This window comes from Dermochelys coriacea, chromosome 10 (genome assembly GCF_009764565.3).
Source record: "Dermochelys coriacea isolate rDerCor1 chromosome 10, rDerCor1.pri.v4, whole genome shotgun sequence".
Lineage (NCBI taxonomy): Eukaryota > Metazoa > Chordata > Testudines > Dermochelyidae > Dermochelys > Dermochelys coriacea.
In genome coordinates, this window is record NC_050077.1 from 55,481,144 (window position 1) to 55,499,115 (window position 17,972).

At 39.7% G+C, this 17,972-nt stretch overlaps 1 protein-coding gene across 3 annotated transcripts in view; it reads left to right on the plus strand.

The window, feature by feature from the left end:
* MTMR10 (myotubularin related protein 10) overlaps positions 1–17,972 on the plus strand; it is a 77,505-nt gene that overhangs the window by 40,187 nt on the left and 19,346 nt on the right. For all 3 annotated transcript variants that reach the window (XM_038417863.2, XM_038417862.2, XM_043493838.1), the window contains exon 5: positions 1,831–1,973. In XM_038417863.2, the coding sequence (XP_038273791.1) occupies positions 1,831–1,973 (143 nt within the window). The remainder of the gene's footprint in view (positions 1–1,830; positions 1,974–17,972) is intronic.

Consider the following 17,972-nt stretch of genomic DNA (forward strand, 5'->3'; position numbering starts at 1 on the left):
GAAATTTTTCAAGACTTGCATTAAATTTGGTTTTCATGTGCTTTTTAAAGTATGTGAGATTACAATTCTGAATTCATAATTGTTCAAGAAACAGTGCCTTTTTAACAACAGTTGGTTTTCCATTTAATTTATAACTGTTTTACATATAATTGAACATCTGTTCTACCATAACTTTTTAAATTGAAAAAAGATAACCAATGATTATCAGAATTACAATTATTTATAGATGGTATTCCCACCACCAAGCCAATTGGGCCATACACAACAAAATACATTATATTGTAGTTCTGATTTTAAGGTGATCTTGGTCTCTAACTTTATAGTGGCTTTTAAACAGGACATTAATCAATATCCTCTGCAGGTGAATTTCTGTCTTCTGCCAGAAACTATGGCCAGAGTGTGTTTTATTCCTTATTTTGAAGATATAAATTTAAAGCAGATTAAGTGGAATCTATTAGTTAAGTTTAAAATTAGAGAGAAACTTTTATCCAGTTTTGGAGGACCAGCTTTTGGACCTGCATAAACTCCCATAGTATTTATTAAGATTGTCAAAATTACAGGATGAGCAGCATTATACTGATACTCACATCCATCAGCCTTTTGATACAGTCTATCTCATTGGACCTTGCCTGATGTCTCTTTCTGGAATGGTCCCCTCTCTCCACTTGGTAAGATAGAATTTTGATAAACCTCCATAACAAAGCTCCTGATGAGGATATTCTCTCTGCAGACATTTATAAAGACTGTATCATTTGGTGGGCCTTGGTATTAGCCATTAATAATATAAATAATATATTTATAATATTAATTGGTATTATTAATATAAATAATAGAGGATATTTTCTTGCAGGTTGGTTCGCTGGTGTTATTTTTTTTTACTATATAGAAAAGGTGACAGAAATTATCCTGGGAATTACTGAGCAATTAATCTCTCCGATGGTTTTAAAAATCTATCCAGATATTGGAGTTTAGTGGATTGCATGGAGAGTTGTAATCTATTTGCATGGGAGCAAGCCACTTTCAGGAATGGCTGCTCCGCGATTGATTGTTTTGCCGTTACTCATTTGTCCCAAGGAAGTAAAATAGGTGGTCTCTGTCAATTTGAAATTGGCTTTTGATTTCATTAACAGAGGTCTCTCTGGGAGAAATTTGCAAGGGTTGGCATAGATTCCTAATCCTCCATAGCCAAACAGTGGATAGATTAGGATGGAGTGAAGAGGTGAGCTACTTGACCCTATTTCTATCACAAGGGGCATCCGCAGAGCTGTGTTGTCTACTTTCCTTTTTAACTGAATTAAGTTGTGGTGGGTTTAGAAGGGGTGCAGTATTTCCCTTCCAAAATTTTGGACAGATTAGTGTCAGTGTGTTTACACAGAAGTCAGGGTTTTATTGTTATTGTCGTTAGTGAAATGCCTTAAAAAGTGACATACTGAGCAAGCAAGTTTTAAGAGGCAGAGATCAAATTGTATATCATCCTAGTAATGATGCTTCATTAGACAATCATTAAGAAATGACCTTGCCAGGAGAGGACTCATGCTGGGCAAGATGGGTTGCTAAGAGGTGCTGTATATGAAATCCCTTGTTTGTGGAATATAATTATCCATCACCAATGGTCATTTGGACATAGAGGAAATGAGGACAACAGCTATAAGTCAGTTATACAGTCAGATAGACATTTGATCATAATGTGACTCACAAGGAGCTCCATCTGTTCTACTCAAACAATATTAATTTTTACAGTACTGGTGTCATCTGAATGTAACTAACAGTATTTTTCTTTAAGTGTATACTCTATACTTGATCTTTAACAATGTTTGTTTTTTGTTTTAGTTAATGACACAAAGAGGAAACAGAAGGTCCTTGGTCCCAACCAGAAACTTAAATTTAATCCAACAGAATTAATTATTTATTGCAAAGATTTCCGTATTGTCCGATTTCGCTTTGATGAAGCAGGCCCTGAAAGTGCAAAAAAGGTATTAAAAACATGCAGTTTTTCCTTAAAATTCCTTATTGTGTTGGAGTTCCTGCAGTGCCATCTCTGGTATTATGGAATTTCTCATGTTGTTTTTTTTTAAACTCTTGATAGAGATTAAAGAAGACTAATTCAGTCTCACTAATTAAAAACTACCTTTTAGTCTTTCTAAAATGCAGGTACTTATCTATAATAGTGTTTTAAGATAATTTGGTTACAGAAAATCATCTCAGGATGAAATGTGAATCTTTTCTAGTACAGATGAGGTACATATGCCTAAACATTGATGTAACAGAAGATGTTGTATAGCATATTTTCACTAATACATCAAGAAAATACGTATGTAGATATTTGAATGGTTCTAGATTAAAGGAGCTAGTGTCTTGTGACAAAGCTCTGTCCTTGCCTCATGGGTCCCGCGTTTCCTTGCGGATTTCGCTAGCCTCAGAGGCTCACTGTGACCCTCCACAAAACCCTTCTCTCTCTAGAAACAAGGGTCACAGTCTACTGAGCCATTTTCATCATAAGTCAGCAAGGGAGGTGAGGAGAAGTTATCCTTCCTTGCACAGTCTCTGTTGTCTCCCAGTCTCAGTGATTAATCAGGGGGCAAAGGGTAGGGGGTGCCCAGACCCACCCTCTACTCCGGGCTCCAGCCCAGGGACCCTAATAGTATCAGCTATGGTAGCTGACCTTTTAGAAACATGACATGTACAATTCCCTGGGCTACTTCCCCCACAGCAACCCTCACTTCCTCAAGCTCCACTTCACCCTTACCTCAGGGCCTCCTTCCTTGTGCCTGATATGGTGTGTACTAAGTCTCTCCAACAGTGCAACTTCCTCCCACAGTTCCTGACATGCACACCCACCTGACTAACTGGGAGGCTTTTAACTAGTTTCAGCCAGCCCCTGATTGGCTTCAGGTGTCCCAATCAACCTAGCATTCTCCCTGCCTACTTTTCTATAGCCATCTGGCCTTGCCCCGTCACATGTCTGAAGTATGTTCACTTGAGGTGCAGTACAGGAAGTGTTTATTTTCCCAGTATACACCAACTTTTTTCTGGAAAACCCTCAGTGGAGGGTGAGTAGTTTAGTCACCATTCCCATTCATTCTTTCCACTGAGGCTGTCATCAAGTGTGCTAATTATAATAGTAATGTGCTTTGATGTGGATACCTGTTCCCTAGAAAATGGAACTCCGTTAAATATGCAGACAACTTTTGGATATTAATTGTTTTCGCCATTGTGAGAGGTCAAATTCAGACCTGTGACCCAAAAATGAAAGGCCAGTTACCAGTCTCCTGCATCATCAAAACTTAAAGACTGGTTTTTAGGACTCACCTAGATGTGTATTTATACATCTGCTTTATATGTTCCTTTCCAGATGTGAACTCAAAAATCTCCTATTATGTGTGCACATAGCTAAATGTGTATGTTGTTAGTCATGTGCATGCGCAAACTGGAAATTTGTGCAAATGTTTTCCAGTGTGCATTTGCATTGTGTGCTTATTGTTGTGTAATTTCCACCCCCCTTGTAATACTCTTTCAGTGCATTAGTGAAATCAAATCTGTTCTACTTTAAAAACTGACTGCAGACTTAGGGAACCAGTATTTTAAAGGTTAGTTTAAAACTTCCAAGGCTGCAGTCAAATGATATATTTGAGCTACATATCCCATGGTAGAGATTGTTTTACAGCTGAAAATGGAAAATGTTAGGTACTTCCAAGTGTATACTGGAAATTTGAAACCTAAAGTTACCAAAAGGTTAGAATGCTGAAATTTAAATATACCTCCTGGAATCTGGGCAAGTATTTTCTGGCAAATGCTTGGCGTTCCAAATTTGTCAAAAATTCCAAGTGAATGTTTGGAGTTCAGTAAAGCCTGAACAACAAGACCATTCATTTATACTTCCTGATATATTGGTGCTGGGCTTTTTAAATTCTGGGAAGGCTGATGTAGAAAAGGAGTCTGATTCCTTCGGGGGGAATGTAAAAACTATAAAATCCTAGATCCAAAACAGATTAGACAGTTTATTAGCTGCATTCCTATTTTCAGTGTTTAAATAAAAGGGAATTTCCTGACCTGCAAACTGGTTTGTACTCATCAAACAAGCAACCTAGACTGTTGACATTTCCTTCCAATACTGATGATGTAGACTTTCCTTCCTCTCCTGTTGAATTCTTCTCTGGCTCTCTGCACCTTTCTTTTTTAACCAGGAAAATAAATGCAACTTGTACAAGCAGGATATTCTATCTGGCATCACCACTTTTATATGCCTAGTTAGTTGGCACTACCAAAATAAACAGGTTTCAGAGTAGCAGCCGTGTTAGTCTGTATTCGCAAAAAGAAAAGGAGTACTTGTGGCACCTTAGAGACTAACAAATTTATTTGAGCATAAGCTTTCGTGAGCTACAGCTCACTTCATCCGATGCATTCGGTGGAAAATACAGTGGGGAGATTTAGATACACACACAGAAAACATGAAACAGTGGGTTTTATCATACACACTGTAAGGAGAGTGATCACTTAAGATGAGCTATTACCAGCAGGAGGGGCGGGGGAGGAGGAAAACCTTTTATGGTGATAATCAAGGTGGGCCATTTCCAGCAGTTAACAAGAACATCTGAGAAACAGTGGGGGGTAAGGTGGGGGGGCGGAGAAATAACATGGGGAAATAGTTTTACTTTGTGCAATGACCCATCCACTCCCAGTCTCTATTCAAGCCTAAGTTAATTGTATCCAGTTTGCAAATTAATTCCAATTCAGCAGTCTCTCGCTGGAGTCTGTTTTTGAAGTTTTTTTGTTGAAGAATAGCCAATCTCAGGTCTCTAATCGAGTGACCGGAGAGATTGAAGTGTGATCTGAATGAAAGCTAGAGGCATGTAGGTAGGAATAGCGGTCAGTAGGTTTCCAATATAGGGTGGTGTTTATGTGACCATCGCTTATTAGCACCGTAGTGTCCAGGAAGTGGATCTCTTGTGTGGACTGGTCCAGGCTGAGGTTGATGGTGGGATGGACGAGGATTAACACTACGGTGCTAATAAGCGATGGTCACATAAACACCACCCTATATCGGAAACCTACTGACCGCTATTCCTACCTACATGCCTCTAGCTTTCATTCAGATCACACCACACGATCCATTGTCTACAGCCAAGCTCTACGATATCACCGCATTTGCTTCAACCCCTCAGGCAGAGACAAACACCTACAAGATCTCTATCATGCATTCTTACAACTACAATACCCACCTGCTGAAGTGAAGAAACAGACTGACAGAGCCAGAAGAGTACCCAGAAGTCACCTACTGCAGGACAGGCCCAACAAAGAAAATAACAGAATGCCACTAGCCATCACCTTCAGCCCCCAACTAAAACCTCTCCAACGCATCATCAAGGATCTACAACCTATCCTGAAGGACGACCCATCACTCTCACAGATCTTGGGAGACAGGCCAGTCCTTGCTTGCAGACAGCCCCCCAACCCGAAGCAAATACTCACCAGCAACCACACAACAGAACCACTAACGCAGGAACCTATCCTTGCAACAAAGCCCGTTGCCAATTCTGTCCACATATCTATTCAGGAGAAACCATCATAGGGCCTAATCACATCAGCCACGCTATCAGAGGCTCATTCACCTGCGCATTTACCAATGTGATATATGCCATCATGTGCCAGCAATGCCCCTCTACCATGTACATTGGTCAAACTGGACAGTCTCTACGTAAAAGAATAAATGGACACAAATCAGACGTCAAGAATTATAACATTCAAAAACCAGTCGGAGAACACTTCAATCTCTCCGGTCACTCGATTAGAGACCTGAGATTGGCTATTCTTCAACAAAAAAACTTCAAAAACAGACTCCAGCGAGAGACTGCTGAATTGGAATTAATTTGCAAACTGGATACAATTAACTTAGGCTTGAATAGAGACTGGAGTGGATGAGTCATTACACAAAGTAAAACTATTTCCCCATGTTATTTCTCCCCCCCCACCTTGCCCCCCACTGTTTCTCAGATGTTCTTGTTAACTGCTGGAAATGGCCCACCTTGATTATCACCATAAAAGGTTTTCCTCCTCCCCCGCCCCTCCTGCTGGTAATAGCTCATCTTAAATGATCACTCTCCTTACAGTGTGTATGATAAAACCCACTGTTTCATGTTCTCTGTGTGTGTATCTAAATCTCCCCACTGTATTTTCCACCGAATGCATCGGATGAAGTGAGCTGTAGCTCACGAAAGCTTATGCTCAAATAAATTTGTTAGTCTCTAAGGTACCACAAGTACTCCTTTTATTTTTCCAAAATAAACAGTTACTGCAAATCTTAACTTTTTAATTATGCGAATGCTGAGCTCCGACATAATTTTGAAGACCAAAATACATTTAGGTGGTGGAAGGACCTTTGCTTCACTGGAGGGCAAAATGACAAAAAAAAAAATCAACTTTTTGGCTAATGCAGAATGATAAGAACACTTTACATATGTAACTGAAGTTTTGGTCCAGTCAGGATTTTGTTTAATTAGATTATTTTGGGATGTAGCTTTAATCAGAGAAGAAGGAGCCTATGATATCTTGGATCAGACGCTTCTGTCTCCAGGTCATTTAGCTTAAATCTTTCAGATCTGTGTTGTGGCATGCTTTTTTATCTGGCCTCTGGTTCGTTTTTTCAGCAGTGAGTAAGAGATTATTTTCTCTATTGGTGAATCTTTGTGAGGGGGGCTTAGCCAGCCTTTTTACACCTAAAATTTTGAGGACTCCTTTAATATTACTTGTGTACTATCCATGCAACATTAATTGTGGATACAAAATTATGGCTACAATTCTGCCTACAATTTGTGGGTGCAAAGAGGGCGGGCCACATCTTTAAAAATCAGGGCCTTGTTGAATTCTATTGGGAAAAAATCTTAGTTTTCTTAGGCTCAAAGGTGGCATAGTGTATTTTACACTACATAAAGTTCCAGAGAAATCCCAGCTTTTCCCCTGGGAAAAATCAAAATATGTATGTGTCTGCTATACCATTTTTTGCCTAATTAATTTGTGTGCCGCTTCTTGTGCTAGGTTATGAACTATTCATGAAAACTGTGAGCTGCATGGAATTGTATATTTATAAATTCCTCCAAGGGCTTGTTGATTGAACAGTTTAATTTAAAGGCTGCCTGTTTCAGATATTGGGTAATGAGACCGTAAAGCTCAGCAGTTGTGTCATGAACTGTGAATTGGCCAGACTAATTCAACTGAAGACAAATGTGAGAGATTTCTAACAGAAAAAGGTGGTCCCAGATAACATTTTTTCCCCTGTCTTGACGGTTTAAAATAATTGGGAAAAAAAGTCAAATGGTAGAACTGACCCTGACCCATTGTTACAGATTCTGTTTCATTTTCTGAGGCAGCCTCCATTTAAAATCAGAAGCCTACCAATGAAGCAGTTGTAGTGACTGAACTTCAGTGATTTATAAATCAGATCACCAGCATGACATTTAATTTGGAAAATTTGCATAACTGAATTTGACTGTGCAAGTCAGAGGAGAGGAATTCCCCTTGGGCTCCCAGAGTGAGCATGATCTGAGCATGATCCCCTCAGGACAGTGTTCCTCTGTGTTATGAATGAAGTCACTGTTGAAGCAAAACAAAGACACTTACCTTTTCACTGTGTCTATAGAAGACTTTGAGATATCTAAACACAGTAAACATCAAAGAACGTATTCACTGCTGGAAACTGGGCCAACTTAAGTGTTGTACTCTGCAAACTGAGACTGTGGCTTACTTTTAAAAGCAGGTATTTAGAAAAACCTGAATAAAATTATTTTAAAAACTAGCTTTGAATTCCTTTTAACCTTTTCACATATTTGGTGTCTGGAGGCCTGATACTGTAAAAACCTATAAAAAAGAGTAATTTGAGTCATGTGAGTGGTCCCTTGAAATGAATTGGACTGTTTCTCTGAGTCAGATTGTGTCTGTGTTTGCAGGCTTGGGCCCAAAGAATGTGGTCTGTCCCTTAGGAGAGTGAGCTTAGGGGATATTTGCGGGGGAGAAGGAGGAAGAATAGGCTTTAGTAGCAAAGCGATTTGTTAATATTCCAGCAGGTATGAGACATTCAGGAACTGATAGTACTGATCTGTGTCTACAATGGAAAAAAATAAGTTTGAAGCTATTGTAGCCAATATAGGGAACATATAGTGGATTATTTGACTGTGTCCATGAACAAATATGCTGTGTTAATGATAATGATACAACTTTAAAAGCTCATTTTTTCTGATTTTCCCCACAAACACCCCATATCCAAACTGCTCAGAAAACCTTTACCTGAGGATGCCAGAATGTTTGAAATTTCATGAGGATTAATTTATTTTGGAAGACATTATTAGGAAGAGGTTTGAAAATCTGAATTATAATAAAATAGCTTCAGTCTTAACTATGAAACAGCAGCCAATGTACTTCTTAAATGCTCCCTTGCACTCTTAAGTTACATGTCCATTTGAAGGGGCATGATATCCAGAAGAATATAGATACAAGGTTGAGCTAGTGAATCATGGGGGAAATCTCCAGACCCATCATTATTTTACAATTTGATTCAGCTGTTTTGCCCTCAGATTAAAGCTGAGAAGCCTCCAAAAGAAGGAAAACCAGATGGGTGTGGGAGGAAGGGGAAGTAGGAGTAAGAAGGTTCGGGGAAGGCTTAAGCCAGGAAACTTGAAAAGAGAAGTAATGGCTAGTTTCACAGTTTAATGAAAAGCAAGACTTTTAATTTAATTTCAGTTACGATTAAATATGGTAATAATAAAAAAGGACTGCTATCTGGCTATTATAGCAGCTGGCTACATAAAGTACAATTTAAAATGTTTGATATTGTACTGATTGCACAGGTTTAATTATAATATATCACTTAATTTTAATTCGTAAGTATTTGGTGCAACAATATTGAACAGTTATTAAATGATACTATGGACCAATTTCAGAACTGTCAAATAAGACTGACTAGGGATGCATCATTCTGGGATATTATAACTTTGGTGGCTGCAAGATTTTGCCTTTGGCATGTTGCCTGACAATGCATGTGGGACTTGGCAGTACAAAAGAGTGGCGCACGCCCTGTAGTGTCCTACTGCCTAAATATATCTGCAATTTCTCTGTCTTTCCAGTCTCCAACACCCACATCTCCATTCCTCTGAGAAGCCTTTTTAAACGTGTGAGGTGTATGAGATCTATATTATATACAAAGACACATAATTATACAGGGAAAAGGAGAAAAAGTAATCCAGGCCAAAACCTTATTCCTGTCCAGTCAAAACCAGCTCTTCCCCCACAAGTCATAAATATTTTTAGGGGTAGCAGGGGAGGGGAGATGAGACACTTCTTTTTTGTTTTTAGTTGTCACCTTTTGTACACAGTGACAGTATTGCAGAGACTCAACATTTCTTAATCTCTCAGGCCCCAGCATTATCCTCTCTTTCAGTTCTTTATTTTTCATTTGAAATGGCTTTAAACAGCTTCTTTTTTTTTTTTTTACTGCCTTAGTTTTATCCTCTGCTGCTAGTTGTAGCTTCTCCTGATTATTCCTGGGGGCATTCTGTGCCAAAAAATAAAAATTCTGTGACAAAATAAAAATTCTACACATAATATACTAAAATTCTGTAAATTTTGTCAAAATAACACTACATAATCACGCCACTTTCAATTATTTTGGTAGTTTATTTCAAAATACCTGTCAGCAAGTATGTCTGTAACAATACAGACACTCTCAAAAATTCCCCCAGGAGTAGAGTTAAAGAAACCCCTATTACAACCCACTTCCTGTTTCTCTGCCCCCTTCCCCTACCAGACCCCAGCCAGAGGCCAGGCACTCCCCTCCCTCCCAGAGCCCAGCCCTAGGCCTCCCCGGCCCAGATTCCCACACCCCCTCCCCTGCCAGAGCCCAGCCGTGGGGCCCCCGCTTGCCCAGACACTCAACCCCCTGCAGCCCCAGGGCCCAGGGACTGATGCTCGGTCCCAGGCTTGCACAGAGTTTCCTGTGCGCTGCCCTCTCCTTCCCTCAGGGCATGCTGGGAACTGCAGCTGTCAGAAACCCTCTAGCTCCCTCCCAGTCCCCCCAGCAGTGTCTTCTATGTGTGAGTTGGGCTCTGCCGGGTCCAGCAGCCACTAGTGGCGGTCAGCAGCACTGCAGGCCATTTCTGTGGAGGAAAGGAAATTCTGCGTGCACAACATTCATTTCTGCAAAATTCTGCATTGTGTAGTGGTGCAGAATTCCCCTAGGAGTACCTGATGTACATCAGACAGTTCCTAGTCAGTGGGCCTGTATGACTGGCTCACACAAAAGGTGACTGAGCACACTCTAATTGTTTGTTGCACAAATCACAAAATTAGTTATCTCTCAGGTTCAGGAATACAAAAGGTATCATCTTTGTTAGGATCTCCAAGGCATGTATGTCTTTAGAGTCTTAGGAGACATGGGCCCCTGCAGTGATTTCTCAAAATGAAATTCAGTTAAGTAAATTAAAAAAAAAAAAAATCTCTATTTTAGTGTTTCTCTTAGGGCCTAGTAGAAAATACTGTGCAATTCAATAATTTAACATGCACGTAAACAAAGATTCTGAAATGAGAAAAAATTGCAACTTAATCTTCAGTGTGTAGAAATAGTTGTACTCTTACCTGTTATCTACACTATCTGTATTGTTACACACAAATCAAATAGCTGCTGCATATAATTGACCTTTATGGGTATATCTACACTGCAATAAAACAGATGTAACTGGCCTGTGTCAGCTGACTGGGGCTCAAGCTGCAGGGCAATAAAATTGCAGTGTAGATGTCCCCTCATAGGGTCCAAGAGCCCACGTTCCAGCCTAAGCCCACAATTTGCATTGCAGTTTTATAGATCTACAGTCTGAGCCCCAGGAACCCATGTGGGTGTTTTATTGCAGTGTAGACGTATCCTATGAATTACTACAAAGTGGTAGAAAACTCTCTTAGCATTTGAAATTGGACTGAGCATGGCATAAGAGCTATGGACAATTGTCTGAGGCTACAACACTAAGAGCTAGGGGTGTGATTCCCAGTCATGTAGACACACGCGTGTTAGCTCTCATCTGAACTAGCACACTAAAAATAGTAGCACAGCTACAGTAGCATGGACAGTGACAACACTGTGCTAGCCATCCTGAGTTCAACTCCGCCTGAACCCCTTGATGAGCTCATTGCTTCTAGAACTTGCTGCCATTGTCAGTGCTGCCGCGGCTACCCTGTTATTTTTACCGTGCTAGCTCACATGAGAGTTAACACGCGTACATCTACGCGAGCTGGAATCACACCCCTAGCTGTTAGTGTAGATGTAGCCTGTGTGTTGGGGGTCAAGAAGGTTATTTTTTCATTGTGCCAAAAGAGCATTTGCAAATATGGAGTATTAATAAACTATATTCATGGAACTTGATTCAGTCCTTGTTACATGCCTTTCCATTGGCAAATCTTTACCAGGCATGGACAGTTGCAGTGCCATGGAGGGGGGCCTGCATCCTGCTAGTGAAACCATAAAAGCAGATGGTGTGGGCTGGGGTGTAGAATGGCCTGCACAACCAGGGGATGTGCTTGTCTGGTGCATGCCTCAAGCAGCTTCCTCTAATGGGACGGCTAAGGAGCCTGGATCCTAAATTAGAGCTATCCTCCTCTGTTAGAAGTGTGGTGGGAAGGGTTGCAGTCAGAGATGAAAGTAACTTAAAGGACTTACCATACTCTGGAGTCCTGAGCAGGTGGTGTGGACTCAACCGGAAGAGGCGGGGCCAGGCTCTTTAAATCAAGATTTAAAGGCCCCAGGGCTCCGGCTGCGACTGGGAGCCCTGGGGCCTTTTAAGCACCAGCCTGAGGAAGCCGGTCTGGTCCAGTATGGTGTTCTGGCTCTTTCCAGTACGCCAGACCAGACCAGCTTACTTTCACCTGTGGTTGCAGTGCAAACATCACCTGTGTTTCCAAGATGTGGAATTGCGGGGTGGGTTGCAGTGCAAACAGCACCTGTGATTCCAAGACGTGGAATTGCTCTTGGGGCACTGCTGGTACAGGGAGATGTCATTTGCATCTTAATTTGTAATTTACAAAATTAATTTGGAATTAATTAATTACAAATTAATTTGTAATTTACTGATGGGGTAATTAAGTCCATTATTTTTACTTTTTAATTAACAATCTCTCCTGTAAGTGAAAACTGTTCTTCTGTTTTTTAAATGATGGTTCTGAATATCTTTGGTTTTGTACAATTGCAGTTGGCAAAAATGCTGAATGTTTATCAGTTTGATACAAGAACACTTCCTGTAAAACATGTTTGTCCTCAGTTTGAGCTTTCAACTTCTAACTGCATTCTGCTGAGGACTATGGAATTTGTTTGTCTTTAAAGTCCTAGACAATAAAGCTACTATATGGAGTTGCATAGTCAGGAATAAATAAAACACAAATAGGGCTTTAGTTCTTGTTAGCAAATAAATTGTTGTTTGATAGGCTGTGTTAATTTCACTGGATAAAATTCCAAGTGAAGATTGTAGCAGAACAAAATGTTAACATTTATTTGGAAGAAAGAAAGGCCATGACTCTACACTATGATCAACACAGGTGGACTGCTGCATCTGGGAGATACTTTATTCACTGCATTGGGGAGTCTCTATTGATGCAACAGTCTGCCTGTTCAGATCACAATGCAGAATCAGGGCCTGAATCAGCAGTTACTATCTTATGTGTTCCAGTTGTTTGCTTCACGGTATATGAAAACCTAATTAAATCTTATCCAATTTTAATAAATATTTCAGTTTTCTTAGGTTTTGCATGTGTTCCAGAGGAAAATTAAAGGTGATTTTTAAAGATTGTTTACATATGTGTTCATAGTGATTTGGGATCTTAAATAATTGCTTTTGTTTTCAACTCAAAAATTACAAGAACATTTGTTTATATGTTAAAACCGAACTAGACAAGCACTAGGAAAAAATGCAGTACATAGCCTTACAGAGAGCTGCACAATGTATGTGACCTAAATCATTTCCCGCTCTTTCTGTGATTCAGTGTTGAAATGAAGATTTTGAAAAGGTGCCCCTCCTCCACTTATTTCTCAGGTTCAAAGTCTAGTATTCTCTGTCGCAGTTATGGTCACTGCCACCAAAAATAATGCTGGAAGGCGCTGTTTCAGGTAGTTATGGTGATACCACAAAATCCTGAACTCAGGACTTGTCAGGCAAATAGAGAAGGAGCTAGGTTTCAAGTATTTGATTTTAAAATTAGCTCTTTTCAATTTTCTGATTTGAAACTATATCCTTTTCTTTGCAATTCAACTCTCGAATCTTGATCAAACTACTACACCTAGGGGGCTTTGACTCTTCTCGCAGAAGTGTGTATTAGGAGTAACTCCACTGAGTTCAGTAGAGTTACACAAGTGTAAAACTGATTAATAAATTAGAGAATTAAGCCCAGCATCTATACATTTGCAGATCTCTGTTCTTGTTTTAGTGCAATAGATTGATTAAAGTGATCCTTTTAATAGACAAAAGAAGGTGCTCATTATGTTACAGAAATTACATAGCTGGAAATAGCAACAGTATAAGAAGCTTTTTCTGAAGTATAGAAATCTGATATTAAAATGAATACTTACTTTGCCAGTCATGTTGATTTTCAGCTAAGATTTGTATGATAAAACATAAAGTATATCAAGATTTCACATGCATGACTTCTAGCAATTCAAATGGAGTTATCCATTTTTTGTGATGGCTAATGGCCCTTTCCTACCCTGGGAACCCTGTGAAATAGTTTCCTAAATGGAGTATAAAAAGAAAAGGAGTACTTGTGGCACCTTAGAGACTAACAAATTTTGAAGTTGACAGATTTCTACTCTATACGGCTAAATTCAGTGCCTTGCATAATGACAGGTTTCAGAGTAGCAGCAGTGTTAGTCTGTATTCACAAAAAGAAAAGGCTTATGCTCAAATAAATTTGTTAGTCTCTAAGGTGCCACAAGTACTCCTTTTCTTTTTGTGAATACAGACTAACACGGCTGCTACTCTAAATGGAGTATACAATCAGTATTGTAGTGAACCCCATGTTTCACCTAGAGTTTAAGCACTTTTAAAGAAATGGCTCAACCCTCTCCTCCACCTGTAAAAAAACAAAGAAACAAACAAAAAACCCAAACAAGAATCTGCTTAATTAAGTATATAGTTTCAAAGCCCCATGCTAAGTAAAAAGAAAAGGAGTACTTGTGGCACCTTAGAGACTAACAAATTTATTTGAGCATAAGCTTTCTTGAGCTACAGCTCACTTCTTCGGATGCATTTAGCTGTAGCTCACGAAAGCTTATGCTCAAATAAATTTGTTAGTCTCTAAGGTGCCACAAGTACTCCTTTTCTTTTTGCGAATACGGACTAACACGGCTGCTACTCTGAAACCATGCTAACTAATTTTCCAGTGACTACTTAAACTGGAATGACATCAGACCCAACCTGTTTTGTGCTGTAGTTTCATTGTTGAACTGAAAACAGTAGTATAGGAGAAGAGGTATAGGGAACTGTTCCTTTAAGACTGTATAAGGATTTTAGTGACTTTTAGAGTGTGCAAAAAATAGTTTGCAATTAGTCAGTATGCAGCCATTAAAAGTTGGTTCTACAAATAGAGAATGTTCTCATCAAAAGTCAGATCAAAATGAAAATATAGCCACTCTAAGTTCCTTTTATACATAGGCCTAGAAATACTTTAGTAATCCCCATACAGAGTTAAGCCTGAATGTACTCTCCGACTTTTCTGAGGCATCGTGCCATCAATTGTATTAATCCCTTAATGGCCTGTCCCAGCAATCTTGTTTTCATGTGTATGATTATAAGAAAATTTTCCCCATAACAAGTGAAACAAAACATGAGAGAACTTTCTCAACGCCTTGGAAGCAAAGAATGTTTGTTTGTTTGTTTTATTTTTAAATAGTGCCCTAAATGTACCTATCTATGCTGTATGGGGGCTAAAATGTAGCAAAATAAAGAGGTAATGGGCAAAATTAAATGAAGTACAAAATAGTACCTAATAGGGTGAGGTGTGATTTTTCTGGTGTGATTCCTGCAGTTGTAATTCTGTGTATTTGGGTCACCATCCAGTAATGTAACCCAAACTGAACATGAACTAATAGTCATACTTATGATCTTCACTCTTAAAATTACATTAACTTGTTGACGTCTCTTTGCTACTGAATAGGACTGCTTAGTATAAGTCTTAATATAGGTTTAAGACTTTACTCATTATAAAGCCTTTAACAAGTCCTAGTGGCGATACTGTATTTTATGGTATGTTTGGCATGTGAAGAGACACACTATATATGGCTAGGTTCCATTTCCTCATACATGAGCTTTTGCTTACAATCTTCAAGGCTAAAAATCAGAAATGGTGAGTATCTACAACTTCAGTGTAGTAATATCAGCACAATATTCAGTAATATTAGTGCACTCGGTACCTGTGAAAATCTGGCCCATTGTATTACTTTTCATATGTAATTTGATACAACTTTGAATACACAAATAATTAAAAATGTATCTCTTCATAAAAAGTATTTTTGCCTCTCAAAATCTAGCTCCCTATCTTAATGTTTAGATCAGGGATGGGGAATCTTTTTTCTATCAGGAGGCATTAACCCACAATAAAAATCAGTCTCACGCCACACACAGCCTTGCGGGGGGGTGGGGGGGCGCAGAGACTCGGGGTTTCCCCTAGGCCAGAAATGAGGGGTTCAGGGTGTGGGAGGGGGTTTTAGGCTAGGGCAGGGGTTGGGGTGCAGACCAGAAGCAGCCCATGCCTGCAGGTGCTGCCCCCGCAGCTCCCATTGGCCGTGGTTCCCAGCCAATGGGAGCTGCGGGGCTGGCACCGGGGCAGGCAGTGGCCATGCTTGGAGATTTTCTGATTGCACCTAGGGGCCGCAGGGACAGGCTCGGGGCTTCCAGCCTGTGGCACGGAGACTTCCCATGGGCTGGATGAAATGAAGCAGCAGGCCGGATGCGGCCCGGGGGCCATAGGTTCCCCACTCCTGGTTTAGATAGCCCCATTGCATTTGGATGCAGTACTATTTACTTATTAGTAAGTGTGTTTAAGAAAAGACAAATAAGATAAAATTTCTCAGTGTACATTCAGTACAAGTGCTGGGCATCCTGCATACACATGCAAAATCAAAGGCATCTTTAAGATTTTCAGTCTATTATCCTGTGGCCAACGGTAGCAGAGATTCCAGGCAGGAGGACTCTTAAATGCTTTGAATGTCAAGAAGCTCTCTGTAACAGGTCTCAACAGCTCCTTGCAAAGCAAAGTAGATTTTAATAAATAAATCTCTAGTAAGATTTTTAATAACTTTGACAGGTTGAATTTCCTGTACCTAGACTTCTGGAGTAGATTTAATATAGTAAAATAACTTCACTTTCCTCAGATACTTCCTTTGGAGGTGAAGGAGGCATATTTTAGTAAAACAGCAAATTTTGAGCATTTATTTGGAGGGGAGGAAGAAAGCAAACATAAAGCCTTTACAATGAGCCCCGCTTGGAGCATTGGGGTATGAAAAGAGTCTTGCTTGGAATTTTATGGGAGCTTTGCTCCATTTCTGAGATTTGACCCTTACTGTTTCCTTCTGTCCATTCTGGTCAGAAGGAAAACAATTTGTTTTTCTATGGTGAGTACTCAGTTTTGCAGATAAAGAATGACAGAGCTAAATTATAATTGAAATTTAGGGCCTCCTCCTGGAATACTTAGGACACTGTTAATTTCACTCATGAGAATTCCTCTCGGGTTCATTGGTGCTATTCATGTGCAAATACAAATACTTGTGTTTGCAGGATCAAGCCCTAATTCTGACCTTGTCTTTTGCATAGTGTATAGCTTTACTGAGTGAGCTTCTGTCTTCTATCGCATTAATTTCTGATCCTGTAGAACAACTTTTTATGCTGCAGTGATGAGGACATAATTGTTCTATGGTTTTGATGTTCTGCAGCAGTGCCCATCTTAGGGTAGGGCAAGTGACGCAGCCTGTATACTCTGATCACAGTATCATTCTTAGAAGAGATTTTGGGACTTGCTGAGTTCACAGGCATTCTTATATGATAAGCAGGTGTTTCCTTGTCTGACTAAACACCAGTCAGCTAGATGCGGAATTTCTAGGGGCAAGACCCAAAGTTATCAGGCTGATATCTGGCTCACATTGCATTTTCAAGACCATTCAGGGAATGGAGAAGATATGACTTACTGATATATCTAACTAATCGTAAATCCTCATGCCTGGTCAAAATAACACAATATTTTGATTTTTCAGAGGGGTTGAAATTGTAAATTGATGGGAAGCTAGGGGTGCTCAGACCCTTTGAAAAATAAGGCAGAAGTGACTATAGAGGGAGGAGAGCACCCGTATTATAATGGAGATTTGGCCATTCCTTATTCCTAGATAATCCCTTTACTTCTACTCCAAAAGTCTTGAAGCCATCTGTCGTCCCCTGCATCAGTGAATGGGATGTATTTTGCTGCAGGATTGACATAACTCCTCCAGGCCTTAGAGGTAAAAATGGGAGGCGGCTGTTTCAAGAAATAATGTGAGGGTTGGGCTCTAAAATGCAAGACTTCTTGATTTGATTTGATTGTTACAGTAGTGCCTAAGGACCAACCAAGAATGGAATCCCATTGTGCTCTTTTCTCTATCTACTCTCCTCCAGTTTGTACACCTACACGTCAGCTTAGTAGTTCACATCCCCTGCCTGTATGTTGCTGTCTATATACTGAGAATTTTGGTGGGGACTCCTGTAGCTGGCTGACCTTTCTGTTAAAAACGAAGTCCTATTAAAGCACTAAGAAATTATATTAGTTAATTCAGTTATAGACCGATTTAACTAATTAAATTAGTTAAATCAGTCTATAACTTCAAGTCACTCTTTATGTAAGGTCAAAAATTCACCTATCTTGACTGCTATGACACTTCTCCAGCAAATATTAGCCAATTTAACCAAATATCAAAATATATCATAAGT